This window comes from Atractosteus spatula, chromosome 12, assembly GCF_055471065.1.
Source record: "Atractosteus spatula isolate fAtrSpa1 chromosome 12, fAtrSpa1.hap1, whole genome shotgun sequence".
Lineage (NCBI taxonomy): Eukaryota > Metazoa > Chordata > Actinopteri > Semionotiformes > Lepisosteidae > Atractosteus > Atractosteus spatula.
In genome coordinates, this window is record NC_142717.1 from 44,769,530 (window position 1) to 44,786,331 (window position 16,802).

The following is a 16,802-nucleotide window of genomic DNA, read 5'->3' on the forward strand; positions in this document are numbered from 1 at the left end:
TATTGCAGCACACTGAAGAAATGCATCTAGCATTATTAACTGTTTCTCAATTGAACATGGAATTCTGATAATGGTATTTAGGCCTTTTAAAGTATGACTGCTGAAGCACTGGCTTTTAATGTGTCTATGTTTTGTTTTCGATTAGCTGGATTCAGCAAATCTTTGCTTTTAGGCCCTGGCACGTGTGCTTTAGAGTGTTTTCTGGACAGGCAAACTTTCAAATCAGAATCTAGCACTTTCGTTACAGATGGCATCTTATGAACGGAGGATAGAATGGATCCATAGTGCTTTGCAGAAACGTTAATCTCAGGTTTAGGATTCCTCTTGCTTCTTCACTGATGAGGAGGAAACAGTCGTCAAGAAAACATCAGGGCTGTGAGAGTGAGGATCAAAGCCCCTATGCACCTCTGTGACAACCCTATTGACTTAGTGACAAACTGCACTGTGAAAAGTGAGGGGGTTAAATGATACTTCCTATAATGTTGAATACTGTGTAAAAAACACCCATTAGGGATAAAAACACTGCGAGACGTGTGGACGTTCCCACTGCATTTCATTCTTAATGTAACACACATTTTAAATACTATGTAGATCATGCATTGATGTTTTAATAGAAAAGTAAGATTGCTGATACTTTTACATTGTAAAAGATTAACTGATCCGTTTCAATTATGCCTCAATTTATAGCTCTACTTAGGGGAACAAGAATGGGACAAGATAAATATGGAAAATACAAAACTGACAGCCATAGGTTAGAGAAATTCTGTTTGAAGTACAAATAAGATTCATAATAAGAGTAAGTAAATCAAGGATTATACAGCTGTGGTCCAAAAAGTAAAATAAATTGAATTCAGGAAAATGTTAAGAGAAAGGTGATGCATGTAAGTAACAAAATTTAAAAAATTGTGAAAAGGTAAATTGAAAATTATTCTTATGAAAAAAAACCTAGGTATTCATTTTTTTATACCGCTGTGATACAAGATGTTCATTTAAGCATTTCATCCTCTAGACACATTGGTAAAGTGTAAAAAAAATAAATTTAAATCAAAATTAAATTCTGTACTTTCAATATAAAAAATCCACTCCGAGTTAGTTCAAAATGACAGAAGTTTTAGAATGGGGGAAAAGCACTTATTCACAGGGTTAAAAGTTAAACTATGGCACTGAGTGGGAAAAGCACAATGTCTTGAGCTTTTATTGGAAAAACAAATTAAGCTATTTAAATACTAATTCAATATTTTTTCCCAGTTGTGACTTGCCCCTGTTCTTTTCTCTACCAAGTCTACAAATCCTTAAGAGCAAGCACTGCAAGGAACATTTCATAGCGTTCCAGGGTCACACCAACCTCAGCGATTAAGCTAGAAAACCTGTCTGTTTATCCAGCTCGGGCAGATTTCCTGTATTCATGCTCTTTAAAAAGGCTTTCGGAGAAAGAAATGTGCCACACTCCAAGGGCATCCTATCAACTTCGATGTTAAATGTAAAGCAGAAATGTAATGTTGCATAGAGAAAATTCGGGAGGTTTATAAAGCTTTTTGCTACATGACTGACCCTGCATGTAGACACTGAAGCGCAAAAGCGAATTATTGCTTTAAAATGACATCTCCAGTATGCACCACAGTGATGGAGACTTCACTTTCCTAGACAGCATAATGAAATGCATGTGGAAGTCTGTGTTACATGTGCCTTTCGAGTAAAAAAGCATGAAAAAATGTAATTATCTAAAATTAAAAGTATTTTGAATAATGAATAATTCACAAAGCAATTCTGCACATCACTGCGTCCTTCAACTTTAGATTATTAATACTCACAACTTTTAGTGTAAGACCAGAAGGCATTTGGGCTATCAATATAACAGCAGAACCACATTCTCAGTAAACATTTTCCTTGGTCTGTTGTATGTTATTTTGTGATACATACTTATAAACCACAAGCTTACACCACAGAAAGGGTTTTCAGACTAAAGGTTTATGTTTTTTATGAGAAGCAGGGTATGATCCTACATCATATTCCTCGGGGAGCTGGGGTATGATTTTTCTTTCCTCCTTCAGGGAATAGTTCGTTATTGTAGATTAACTGTTTATGAATCGTATACAGTATGTTTAAAAACTTACAGAATCTGTAGTAACACTTCGCTTCGTCTTGGACAAACTCGGGGACATTAACCAATAACTGGAAAACCTTTCTAAACTCAAAGCTTACCTCAAATATTTAAAACATTTAACTTTGTTAAATTAGAAAAAAATACATAACCTCAATTAGTTTTCCAAATTCTTTTTAAAACCGTTTGGATGGGGGATAAGGGTTTGATTACAGAACTCCTTTTAATATATTTAGTCTAATTGGCATTTCCTTTCAGGGGATTGCAGATTTTAAAGAACAATACTGTTAACCTTTTGAAATGAAAATACCACTTTAAATTAAAGTCAAAGCACGCAATATCAACAGAGTTTGAAATTCTCACTAATGTGGTAAACGTCAGCCCCCCAAAAAATCTTCTAAAAGCTCCCACAGTTACTTTGTACAGACTCAGTGAAATTCCAGCTGGAGTTTTGCACCACAACAAATACCACAGAAAAATGATAAAAATACCACAAGCTTATCAAATTATTACAGTACATACAGTTTACCACACAAAAATAATTATGACTGAATACATGTAAAATAGGGTGGAAATTATAGAAATACACACAAGTAATTTTGCACATTAGTAGATTCTGCACACATCACTCATTAACTGAATTTATAACTGAAAGCACAGCTCAAAGTTACTTGAAGGTGTGTCTGAGGTACTTTCTCGTGAGCAGACAACCTGCCACAGAGAGCAATTTCATAGATCCTCTTATCGGTCATTCACGGTTACCAAAATCCATGCTCTCCACTGTTATTTCTCCATATTTTTTTGGGCAGACTAACTGAAATATCTTGGTTACGCCACATACTGTACGGTGTGTATCTCTGCAACAGTAATAGAGATAAAAATGTTGGAACTGGATTCTCTTTGAAATCCCATTTAGAGCCTGTCAGATTCTATAAGAGCCCGTCTCCAGGGGAGAGCAGCCACATTTTTCTCTTTGCGGCCATGTGTTCCTTTTCTCCCTTTTAAATGAGTTACATCTGTGGCATAATCATAAAACGACTCATTTATTCTTCATTTTTGTGCAAGAGTTTCAGCTGCAATGGCATGATGTCTGCAAGCAAACCAAAACTACAGGATGAGTTTATCTACAAAAACCTTATATTGTGGCAATAGCAAACTGCAGGTAATTATGCAAGAAAAAATACATTTTTTAATTGGTTACTCACTGCAAGGTCCGCTAGCTATTTAGAGAAAAGAAATAAAATAAGCCAAAACCTACTGACTTTGCCAAAACCTTGTGGAAAAAAACACTTTAGAAAGAAAATATCTTATAGGGCTGAAGCCAAATCCATGATTTCTCTAAAACCTACACATTCTAACAATGAAAATATATAAATATTAACATAAAAATACATTGAAACTTTGAACATGATGATATAAAATCATACTGAACTTTAGGAAATAGCGATCCTCAAGGGAGTGTTTGAAACAGGCTTTCAGTGATGTTTTTGTACTTACAAAAGACTGCAAAGCATTGCCTCCAGAAGAGCTACAAGAGGAGACAAGACTGTAGAAAGAGGAGCTGTTGCCTCACTGTTTTGCTTTGATTTCACAAAAGGACATTCCTAAAGGCTATTAACTCAACTAAGTGTTTTAAAAAACTCAGTGGCTTGTGGATAGAAGGAGAATACATACCTTTGTGTAATTAAGCAGGAGACCATAAACTAAAATATTCCACTGTTTTGCTTCTTTTGCAAAGCCCCTGATGGTGACGAGCTCATCCATTCTCTTGCTGAAAGATGTACATTCTGACAAGTTCAAATGCACCTAAGAAAACATGAAAGACACCAATTAGACATAGTGCGAGAATGAAAGGGACCTGGATCTGCAAAATTTAAGGCCAATTAAACCGCATTGTTCGGATCTTCCAGTGAGTGTTAAAAAAGAAAAAGCCCTGTTTTTATTACATGCGCGTCAGGTCAGTGGATGTCCAATTTGCTCCGGTTATGTTTCTGTTTTCAGAGGAAAGAAGAGTATGATAAGATCATTGCATCTTTGTTATAACCTCCCTCGTTCACAAGTAACTTACCATCCACACTTTTTTTCCACACCAGTTATTTGCTTAGGCAAATGATCCCTCATGCAGTTCACACAGAGCAGCTCCTCTGGGCCAGAGGGGCTATCTCTTCCTGTCAGGATGGGATCCCCCATGTACAGGCAGAATTAGTCTCCAGGTCTTGTATTTGCTTTTCCTAATGTCAGGGTTGACAGATATTATCTATGAACAACCGAATGCACAGACATGTACCTGTGATCTCTGTTACAGAGCGGCAGCAGTGTCTGACAACGTCTTGACACCAGTCAGGAAAGACTTCCTTTACAGGTGAGCTCTTTGCAACAGATTTGAACGCATCTCATTCAGTTGGCGGAGGCGAGGTGTCATGTCTTTCAAGAGCTTTATTAAGGTTAAGTGGCATGAAAATTCAGCAACACATAAAAAGGACTGACACTTTGCTATTTTCTTCAAAGAAAAATGGAAGAGGAGCAAAACGTCAAACCAAAAACCCAGTTTTTACGGTCTTTCTTTAAGTTGAAATGACACGTGTGCACATTTTTACAATGTGCAGACGCACTACTGGGAATATTAAACTAGTAACCCTCTTCACATGATGATGTGAAAGGCTGGATTATAAATGTAAGGCATTAATCGGACATTTAAAACTGATTTCAAACTTGCCTACAAGTTACACTTATCTAATCTTATAACTTATTCTGGACACTTTTCCCGTCCTTTCAGTCTTGATGTAAAGCTGCATTTTCTAACTGATGATAAAGAAAAATCTGCTGTAAGTCACAGGTTCACCCCAATAAAAAAACCAAAACACATCCCATGTGAGAGAGGACTCTCTTCCCAAACTGTGCCACCCAGCAGGGTAAGCATGTGGTAGCGCCCCTCTGCCAGCTGCCCCATTCTGGCAGGTCAGTCGGCGGAGCATGAAAGTGCTCAGCCAGTTGTGTCAAGGGTGATCTTGAGGTGGGCCAGAATGAACAAGCCCCTACTGGACCCTAGGAGTTAACACCCCAGCTCTCACACACAGTGTCTCAAGACCTTTCACGGCCAGGTAGGCAGGCAGGACTTCGGTTTAATGTCTCGTCTAAAGTGTGGCCCCTCCAATGACAGTGCTCTGGGTCACCACGCTGGGGATGTGGTTTGGAAACTCTTGACCAAAGGGTTCCACCTTCTGGTCCCCTAACATCCCCTGCAGCACCAACCTGGTTCCCCTTGATGGGCTCCCATCCCAGCCCTGACCTGTTCACTTTCTGAGACCTGACCGTAAGGTGGCAGCGTAAAAAAGTCCAATAAAGTAAGGTAACGTAAGATAACCCGGAAAGGTCCACACTAAAATCCTCGCTCCACAGCCTCACTGCTAGTGCTCCTTTCCTTACTGAGCAGGGAGTGGAATCACAGGGACTCAGCCCTCAGAACTGTTCCATTACTTCAGCTCGGTGGCTGCAAATTGCAAATGTTTTCCAAATAAGAGATGACATTTATCCAAAACACGAGTTACAGGCATTTTTTAAAAATTTTGTAAAAACTGGCAGTGCAACTGCTGATACTATAAAAATGTAAAGTGCTTTCAGGTTACAGAGGCCTAAATGTGTGGTCATTTTTGTTCTTCTATTACAGTACTTCTAGTTTGTCTTAAGTCAGGGAACTGAATCCCAAATATCCTGCACTGGTACCTGGAATTGCAGGGGCAAATACAATGTTATCCACAGACATGCACAGTGGGCAGTGTTCTACAAAAATGATAATGCCTTTTGATTTTAAATATCTTAATATTTCAACCATACTTAATGGAACAGACCATCAGCATCCAAGCGGCCCACATTGAACATCTGAAATGACAAACGCTTGAGCTGAACAATACCTGTTGTAAGGCAACCAAGTGGAAAAAAAAGGTTTGTCAAGTGAACATAGATTTATTCCTGTAGTGCATCTCAAGAATTAGCATTCCAAAAAAATGAGGACGGGGCTTTGATCTATAACTTGTGAAGTTAAACACTGGATACTCTACAATTTTGTTGTTTTTTACTACAAATATAGTATTTGTTCTTACAATCACAGAACTAGTGCTGGATGCCTTTATTCCCTCTATTCTAAATTTGAGTAAAGTGCTACATGCATAGCAAGTCACAGCACGCCGCTGGGGTATTCGAATTTCATGCCCTGCTTTTTTTAAAATAACCGTGTAATCTGGATGCTCCTTAGAATTCTTAAGATATTAAGAGTTTTGGCTTTTGGGGGGTTTTCTGTTTTTTGTGAGCAAATCAAGAATGGTTCTGGTCAGAGATTTTTTTAATAAAATGCTACATTTTCTTTTGATTATTACCTGTCCTTGGTTGTAATACACCTCTTCTATTACTTTCAGGCAACAAACGTACCTTTATTCAAGGAACTTATAAAGGCAAACCCATCTCAGGAGCCATTAACACTATAACCAGGATGTTTTGGTCTGTATTTAGACATTCATTAAAATGTAAGCACAATCTTTAAGCATAAGTGAACATAAGTGCATAAGCATGAACAGTTCATTATGCAGATGCAGGACACTTTGACAGACAACAATGCAGCTATACATTGAGGGAGATACTGTGGAAATGCACTAACACCATAATGCTGATAGGGTTTTGTCATCTTCTCTTCTCTGTAGAGAATTAGGAACAAATGCAAACACAAAAACAAAAGTGATCTACTCTAAAACGTTGCTTTTTCTTTTAGTGATGTGCATATTTAAGTCTCTATGTGAATGTTTTCACTGTTTCACTCCGATACCTATCTGCATTAAAAACAGAAGCTCTGATTGTTCACAAAATTAAAATTATTTTTTCTCCATGCTGTAGAATTCTAGGAAAAGCAGATGCACACACTCACACACAATAGCACAAGTCTTCATATCAGCATGGGTTTCCATAAAATTAACCATAAAATAAGGAAATGCCAGATGTTATTTATTTATGAAGTACATTGCACTGACATTCAAACAAAGTGCAGAGCGGAGAAAATGCAAGTCGGCAAGTCTGTTGTTTGTTGTTGCGTAGCAGAAGTTGTTGCGCAGCTTGATATATGAATATACCCCTAAACCTTCACACCTCACAACATTTAAGAAATCTGTACAGTTTGTGTAAGCTTGTGCTCAAATCACACACACAAAATGTCTAAAACTTCATTCAGAGTTTTAGAGTTTAGAGTTTTCAACCACTGCTGTTGTATTCTTGAGCAAAGGTAGTTTATCCAGATTGCCCCAAGTGTCATTCCCACCAAAGTGATGTGAGTCTCTTAGATAGCACCATACATAGAAAATGTATATATGAGGTGCACAAGTAAAAGCAATAAATTTATGTGTGATAGTGTATATGATAGATATGATAGATATGTGATAAGTGTGGATCTGTTCTGGCCACGGTCATTCATGGACTGAGACAGCGCAGCACCCCACACAGAGGCGAAATTTGCTACAGCAAAACACAGGGTCTTCTCTGACAGGGGAGTTCTACACTGTCGACGTTTCAAGGGGGTGACGTCGGTCAGTGTCACTCAGATGTACACAAGCATATAGACTAAAAAAGTCAGCTAAAACTTTCACTTTTTATTTTCTGAACATGACCTCAGATCCTCCCTCAACTTCCAGAATCGAGAATAAAAGAAATCATCTTCCTCAAGCACCTTCATGTTTTCAGGGATCAGGTTTTTTTTAAAACCTTTCCATTCCGAAACGTGGCTCAGGGATAAGGACCTGAAAGCATTAGAAGTTTCAAAGGCTATAAAATTGGAGACGAGCAGCTAAATAGTGAACCAAAAACATTCCAATATTCAAAGGGCTCTGTGAAATCAATTGACTTTAAAGTTGGCTTGAAGGTAAAGAATCCTGGTGCCTCCTCTGTGTAGTGCCTTACTGGGAACCTCGTGATGTGTAAGGTATTCCTGGTTTACTTCAGGATTCAATGAAGAATTTCCACAACACAGATCTTCTTTCTCCCTCATAACTGGTAATGCTCAACAGTTAAAAGAGTAATTATCTGAAAAGATTTGTAAATGGAACACTAACACTAACAAGAAATCTGTGAAAAATGTAGAGGTCTTTCTGTGTTATACTTGGGAAAACTCCTGAATGCTGTTCAGTGTTCAGACAGTTAAGCAGTTAAATGTTGTTTTAACGTGTTTTTTTAAAAAAAGGGCCAATGTACCACTGCATATGAAAACCTGTTATTCTTCAGCAAGCAACTGAGGTTTTGAACATCGTTTCAGCTCCGTCTCACACTGCTCCATGGTCGATCCCACTGCAGCAGCCAGTATGTGAAGGAGCCTATTTGAAATAACCCCACCAACCCCACTCGGACTGCAGCAACAAGCTGCACAGGATTACTCACCACAATCAACACTACAGGGCCAAGAACCGGAAGATTTGTCTTCCTAACCGTTTCTACTGTGTGCTTTATCTCAGGAAAACACGCAGTGCTGACCTGCAAGGAAGAGACACAAACAATTAGTTGGTGATTTTAAACACTCAGAGTTCATTTTAAAAGCACTACATACAGTACGTCCATTCACCCCTAACCATCAACTGAGAACAAGGCACAAAGAGCATCAGATGTTGTTTTAAAAAATGAGGTAAAATGAATTTAACTAGATTAATTAAGAAATTAATTATCTTGAGAACTTACTGTGATGTGTATCAAATTGTAGCTCTCTGAAACATTCTTAGCAAAGGATCCATCATCTCCACATGAAGTAGATATGATATCCACCTGCTTCAAGATAAAAAAAATCACATTCTTAAGCCTTTTTTTACTAGAACGTAGATATGCACTCATAACAAAGTTTATTATATCAGAGTGTCTAGATCAGATCATTCAGGCACTTTCTACAAAAATGCAAACCTTAACCTTTTTCAAGAATGCAAGAATGTGGATCCCTTCTCTAAACAAGTGTCATTATTATTGGACAAAGGGGAATTCCCACTGCTGTAGGAATCCTGGCTTCTCACTCCTGCAGGACGGATCAAATCCACAGAGATTCCCAGAGGATCTGAACGTCAGTGCAGCTGTAAATGTAAAAACTGCAGCAGGATGTAAAAACTGTACATCCTTTGGGCTACAGTTCAAAGGCGATTGCAGGCCACTGTCAACCCAAGAGTTCAGGTAACAAAACAAGAAAGCAGACAGGTGCAACTAAAAGGTGTTTTTTTTTTGCTTCTGTGGCTATTCTGGCTAGCAAAATGTTAAATGGTAACTCTAATGCGACGTCATTTACTCTGTCACTTACAGTATATCTCCTGAACTGTAACATCTATAGTATGCTGTGGACATGACGCTGGCCCACATGAGGGCTGAGACAAGAGCAACCCCAGATGTTGCATCCTCAGCATCCACAGATGAGACGAGACTTTTCTGTTTATTTTGGCACGGACTCCATGTCACTTTTACAAGACAAGACAGGAAACCAGAGGAAACCTACAAGAGGTGTCCTTCTAGCTTGCCGTATGTTGTAGTTACCCAAGGATCTCATCCAGCTGTTTCTTGAAAGATACCAGGGTATCTGCTTCAACCGCATGGCTGGGTAGCTAGTTCCACACCCCCATAACTTCTTATACAACGCAGTGCCTCCCATTCTCAGTTTTAAACGCACCGCTACATCATTCCCATTTGTGTCTTCTGGTTCTTGATTTGCTGTTGACAGCTTTCCGACAAGTGAAAGTCCAGCGTCTTCAGACAATTGTCAGGCACCAGTTTATTCACACAGATGACCGCAAACAGACCTTTTCTTCAGTAACCATTCCTCTGCTCTGTACACATGCACAAAACATGTGAAATGTTTTCAGAGTGACTAAATTTGTATATATGTTGATGTTAAATTCATATTGGACAGGAAAAACATCCGGCAGATAAAATTATTTTATTCTGTTCAGTAGAAACTTTTATAGCACAATGAGCTGAAGCCATCTTAATTATGCTTTTCTCTCCTATGCTTTAACATTCTACGGAAATGTTCTGTAGCAACTGATCTTTAGTGTTGTGTTGGAAACAAAGCAACAGTGTCAAAACAAAACTTATGGCATCAGAGAGTCTGGCGCACTCACGAGGGGGATTGAAAATATGAAATTTTCATAGAAAACACATGGAAAGTTTTAATCAGTTTAGAAAGATAACAGTATATGTTTCAGCAAAAAAAAAAACAATTTAAGCCAAAAATCCAGATACATGATACTATATCTTCTGAAATGATTTAAAGCAGGTGGAACTGGAGACTGAACAAAAACTCCATTTATATTTATGTAAGAGCACAGAGGAAGCAAGGACCCTGCCAGAAGAGGGAATGCTCAGCTCATCTGATCCCACACTCGGTAACTTCCTTTCCATTCAAAACTGTGACATCAATTTGCCTAGACTGAAGCACTGACCGTCCGTCAAAGGGCTTCTCTCCTATAAAACTCCGCACCAGGCAGGGATCAAAATCATTCAAATATGAGCTTTTTATTAAGATCTTTGCTCAACCTGCCTGACTGATTGCATGACCTCTCACTCCAGAGTTCCCTTTTAAACTGAAAGGACATAAGCAAAACCCCTGAAGTTTTCTAAACCAGGACCCTAACACAGAAGCCAGTGCTAGCTTGTACTTTTATCTATAATATGAAGACATGCTGTGCTGTGCAATGGTGCTCACTAAACCTACAAGCACACACTGAAATCAACTTCAGAAAGAAATGAACAAACCTTTACAAGTTGTTATCTAGACATAGGCTAATGTGGATTCTCCTGTTCTATAAACATATTTAGAATCATATGAAATATAATTCAGATTAAAAATAAAACCAATAATACTTGAAATTCTTAGAAAGAAAATAAAAAATGCAATGTATTTTATTAAAAATTTCCTTCAAGAAGGAAGAGGGTGCAGTTTAAGAAATAAATTAACCATCATGTTGAAAATACTGCCCTGTGGGAGAGAGATAAAGGATTCGCTGTCCAAGACCGAAATTGGTCAAGATGTAGGAAGAAAAATCAGAACTGAAATTCTTCTAATTCCAAGCCGGAAAAACACTTAAGTCATCCTACTTAATCACTGCTGGATTTCAGGCCAATTTACTTTAAACTACAGAAAATAATTACAAATGAACCACTCTTGATTTCTGGATAAGACTTACAGTCAGATGGCAATTCTTGTTAAATGATTATAATCTATAATTCAATATTTTTCTGAAATTACTGAATTTTCATAATAAAGCACAGTAAAAATAAAGGCAGCTCTGACTTACAAATTTAAAAAAGCAATGCACAAGCAATGCTTACCAAATGAAAATCTAATGTTCTCTCAAAGTTAGCTGTAAAACACTACTTGTAAGTCCAGTAAGAAAATGAAATGTATTTTAAAAATACAGAAATGAAGCATTAAAATATTATCAAGTATTCCTAAATGCACATACAAAGAAAATCTGTAAGTATTCTGGGCCATCTCTGTGCGGGTTAATTTTCTGTAGTATCCTCCTATCCAAAAATGTTCTAGCTCAGCTTCGTGAGAACGTCAAAATTAAAAGATCAGGAGCACAACCTGAAAACCTGTGGAATTCTTTCCACTGATTACTTAGACCAGCTAATTGTCCATGTCAGTTGACAACACACTAATTGCTCACTTCACGTACCAGCAAGTGATACGTGTAAACAGTAGCGTGCCGCTCAGAGAACCTTGCATCTTGCACAGAATGCTTCAGGAAACAAGCAAGTCAAAATGTGGAGGGACCGATCCACTGAGTGGACAAATTACTTTCAGTGGCTTAAAGAGACATAACACTTAAGATAGCTCAAAACAGTCACCCAGAGAAATATACTGTCAACTCTGAAAAGGCGAGACCAAGAGAGAGGAGGAACCTATACTGGCAGTGACTGTATGTGGTGCACTTGTGATTCACTGACCACTTTCCCAACAACACTGCAGTCTGCTGCTGCTGCTGAGGAAAAGTGTATAAAGAGTTGCAAAATATTACTGCAGCAGTACTAGTGTACCAATATAAACTTGTAAGCTGACGCAGTTCCACTCTAAAATGGGACACTAAATGCTGACACGCAAGACAACTGATTTTGCAACTGTGTGGCTCTACTAGTAAAGGTGCTTGCAAGAGCATAGGTTAAGGTCTACAATCATGGGTTTGACCCTGTGTCATATGACTAGCCGATTTTCCCTAAAAGTGACTGGGAAAAGTGCTGGCGTCTTCAGGAAGGGTGGGATTACACGGCCAGACCGGTCTCAGCTCCCAGCACCACAGCGACACTGTGGCCTCCTGGACACCCCCAGGCATTTGTTGCCCTCAAGGAGGGACACGCCTCCCCTCCAGTCAGCGAGTCACCCTCCAGTAGGAGGCGGTGCTGCCGGTGATGTGTTAAAAGACAATTTGCTCAAAGGTGGGAGGATGGGAGGCGTCTGCCCAGACTTTCTCATTCTCCCCTGTGTGCGGTGAGGGGGTTCACGGCTGTGAGCTGAGGCGTGAAAAACACACAACTGGCAGTTCCAAATTGGGTGGGTATAGCTAGAATAATTGGCGATTCTAAAAAAAAATGATATGTAATAATCATATCCTTTGCATAAATTAGGGTACGATGCATGCGTGTACAAGATGTGCAATTCAGAAGGAAACAAGTGTGAATTAGAGCAGCTTATTTAGAAAGAGGACATTAATGTCTCCTGAGCAGCCCACACAAGTCGGACACACTGATCACAATATGTGGAATGGTAAACATTTGTGGCTATGACCTAATAGGAAAATCTTTTTTTTTTTAAAAAGAGATAACCATCATTGAATGTACAGTATATACCATACCATTCCTCCTGCAACCAAAATCTTCTCAAGGCAGTGACCCAGATGGATTGCCTCTTCATGGACACCTGTGATAACACAAGCTTTCTGGGAAAGATTTTCTGAAAGAGAAAATTAAAACCTTCAACTGTATCTTTGTGGCTGTGGCTTTCTTTTTTAAAAACTGACATTCAAGTACTTTACATATCTGAGAAATCAAATTAACAAGCACTTTATGCATTTGTGGAAAGTTGAAAAGTTCAAGGGAGAAAAAACGGTGCAATAATGTATTGGTATCTTTAATACTGAAACAATTTAATGTTCATTTAAAAGTAATAGTTATGTATTTGATACTTTTCCAGGTTATTTTTAAACTCTATATGGCTAGTTTTACAGATAATGGAACACAGCAGAGCAAATACAAACACAAGGGCCAAAACAGTGATCTGCATTCACTCATTTTGTAACAACAGGAGTGAAACTTAACTCCTCCAAAACCTTCCATCTTCATAATATTTTCATTTCTTTTCAAGGTAAATCGACAAATCAAGCTACAATCATTCAGCTACAATGTTGTTTTTTATCAACAACATTAAATTTTAAAGTCTCATCCTACTGCATGCTTAAAATCAGAGGATTTATGTTGACACAACAAACATCAAAATGTTACTCTGATGTTAACCTTTTACATATGCTTTAGTAGTGTTTTTGGGCTGCAAAGAAACCTTTCATAAAAACATTTATGAAAAATTCCACAGAAGATTATATTTAATAAAAAAATAAGCCTTGCGTTTATGAAAGTAAAAGGGAAATGTTTAAAGAGTGGAATTCAATGCACTGAAGAACACAGTATATAAAACATTGCCACAACAATTAATCATACAGACTCTAACAATACACACATTTTATACAGTATAATATTATAGAATAATATGTATGTAATAATATGTATGTACTTTAAAAATAAATATAACTTCCAGTTGCATGGGAATTGCTAAAATGACCGACTTGGCAGGCACATGGCAGAGTTCATCACACATCATCAGGTCATCAACGCCACCAGGTTTCATCAGTTTCATACCAAACCCTCAGAGGCCGCAGGAGTACTTTCTAAACCAGATCACTATCCTCTTGGAGAAACACACCCCACAGTGCCAGCTGCTCTCCTATAAAAACTGCTAGGACTATAAACCTACAACCTGGCATTATAGCTGCACCGTAGCTTACTCCAAGTTCACTTGCACAGTCAATGCAAGCAGGCAGAGACGGGGTTGGAAGCCTTCAAAACTGATTGCGGTCTTCCCTTGAATGTTGTTTTATTGATAAACAGTTAAAAAACATACTGTACAGTGCTCAAAAGCTCTGAAATAAGTACCCAATGCTTTAGAGAGGGCAAGCTGGAAATCTCAGTCTAAATTCCTTAACTGAGCGTGAAACAGCACTCACAGATTAAAGGCTATTTATGCCAATGAAACTGGTACATCAGAGCAAACAGGGGAGTTAGTTGATGTTAATGTTAGCAGCTGACAAAGCGGAGGCACAGGGGTCAGGAGCTGTGTTCTTTAAGTTCCCTGCGACCAGCTGCAGTACTAGCTGTCCTGCGCCATCCTGTGAAAACGGCTGGAAACCCACCCCTTGTACTGTCGCAACTTTTAGAAAATAAACCTTTAAATAAGGTTCATATCCCCTGTGAACTGATTCTCGGCTCACACCAGTCATAAGTGTAGTTCTCATAGGCAATGCAGTATCTGTGAGCTATACTAGCCAGTTAGTGCACTTGGTTCTCCATGATGTACAGTATGTTAACCTGAACTCCTGGTTAGGCAGTGTCTACTGGGAAGCGTTAGGACAGGGTTCCATTAATAATGACAACAAAATCAAATGGTTCATTTTCTTATCAGTGAAATGCTGGTGTTATGACTTTAAACGCTGAATAAATAAATGACTATAGTACAACAGTTTATAGTTAGTTTTTATTCTTGACTAGTTTCCTGATTACTCCACAATCAATGTTACAGAAACATAGCCAACTAACAGTTCATTCTCGGAATATGACTGTATCAAATGAAAGTGTAATTTTTGTTTTAATAAGGAGCATGCTGTTTTGTACTAAAACAATGTGGCTCACCTCCTACTGTGGCTCCGCCTGCCTGCTGTAATTTTGAAAGAATGTGCAACAGAAAACATTTAATTAACTTTAAAGGGAACAAAATATTTTTTTTTACAATTTACAATAATATTTTCTTATAAAACCGAAATGAATATTAACCTTTGCCTAATTTAATTTTAAAAATGAAGAGCTATGGACACAAGAGTAAAATCATTTAAGCGACTGTCTATTTCTAAATGGCACGCTAATGAGCTCCAGAAATTACACGCTTAGCTCTTAAGCTGCAATTTAACTTTGTGGTGGGGGGGTTCCCCAAAGATGAGACAAAGTACTGTCTGTCAGAAATAAAAGATTTACTTATTTTTTGTTTTGTAAATGCATTGGAGAAAATGGATCTGTGTCACAAAACTGTCCAGAAATTAAAAACTTAAATGTTTAAAAAGTGAGTTCTAGGATAAAGAAAGTCACACCACAGCCCGAACCTCTGAATACCTGTAAGTGTTTAACAATAGGAAATTCACCATTTTCTCAGAGACAGGATATCTGATGTTGCGCTTTGATAGAAGTGTGGCACCTCTCTCAGATCCAGGGTTCCGAGTTTGATTCTTAGGTTAGCGTGGGTATTCGGCAGGTGCTCCTGTTTCCTCCTACCTCCCACCTCCCAGAGATAGGCAGGCTAGTGTTGATTCGCTGCTCTAAACTGCCCCTTGCCTGGGGGGTTTCAAGAGGATTGAACACATGGGCAGTTTGCACTGGCTATAGGACTACAGTGAAACCGAACCAGGAGACACTAATGACCTAAATTAACCTCCTGACACCTGTGACCTTTCTGATGTTTAGAGCAGACCTATTTTGAAAAGGCCGCAGTGTGCTGCAAGGCTATTTATGATAAAATAATTAAGCAATTACGTTATACTATAATTGAAGCAGTAATAGTTTTTCTTCTTGCTGGGGACTTGGTTCAAGTTCTTAAAAAACTTCAGTGGTTTTGGCTGTTTAGGCTATTGAAGAAATAAAAAGGCAGTCAAAGGCATCATTTCAAAATGCATTACTTTAAAATTGAGACAACTCCCCAGGGTATTTCAATTGAGACCAAAGACTAAAGCACAGATGAGACAAAAGTGAAATTTGGCCATAAACCAAGCACTGCGCATCGACAACAAGAACCTCACTGTCATGCAGAGGGTAGAGGGGTGATGATCTGAGCCTGCTCGGCAGCCACAGGACCTGGAAACCTCACAATCACTGAGCTCACCATGAATTTCTCTCTATACCAGCGCATTCTAGAGGACAAAGTGCATCACACAACAGGACAGCAATCTAAAACACACCAGTAAATCCACAACTGAATGGCTGAGAAAGAAAAGAATCAGGATTTTGGAATGAACAGGTCAAAGTCCAGACCCAACCCCATTGTGATGCTGTGGCACAACCTAAAGTCAGCTGTGCATCAATTAATGCCCTCAAACATTACCGAGCTGGAGCAGTATTGTGAGGAGGAGTGGGCCAGAATTTCTCCCAGGCAATGTGAGAGATTCTTACAGGATACGTTTACTTCAAGTTATTGCTGGTAACACACGCTGCTGAATCACTTACTTTTTCACACAAAAACTGCATGCTACTGAATGTTGGCTGATTAGTTTGTTTAATTAATAATAAATTGTGTGTTATCTGTCATATGATGTTAAATTTATGTATTTTTAGGACTTGATGAGGACTAGATGAAGGTCAGACATGTCTTAATATGCAAAACGATAAAAAA

At 38.5% G+C, this 16,802-nt stretch overlaps 1 protein-coding gene across 1 annotated transcript in view; it reads right to left on the reverse strand.

The window, feature by feature from the left end:
- The window catches only part of crppa (CDP-L-ribitol pyrophosphorylase A), a 58,420-nt gene that overhangs the window by 24,940 nt on the left and 16,678 nt on the right, over positions 1 to 16,802 (reverse strand). The window contains exons 6-9 of the mRNA XM_088929505.1: positions 12,955 to 13,052; positions 8,807 to 8,893; positions 8,513 to 8,605; positions 3,776 to 3,907 (exon numbers count right to left, since the gene is read on the reverse strand). Coding sequence (XP_088785631.1) covers positions 3,776 to 3,907; positions 8,513 to 8,605; positions 8,807 to 8,893; positions 12,955 to 13,052 — 410 coding nt within the window. The remainder of the gene's footprint in view (positions 1 to 3,775; positions 3,908 to 8,512; positions 8,606 to 8,806; positions 8,894 to 12,954; positions 13,053 to 16,802) is intronic.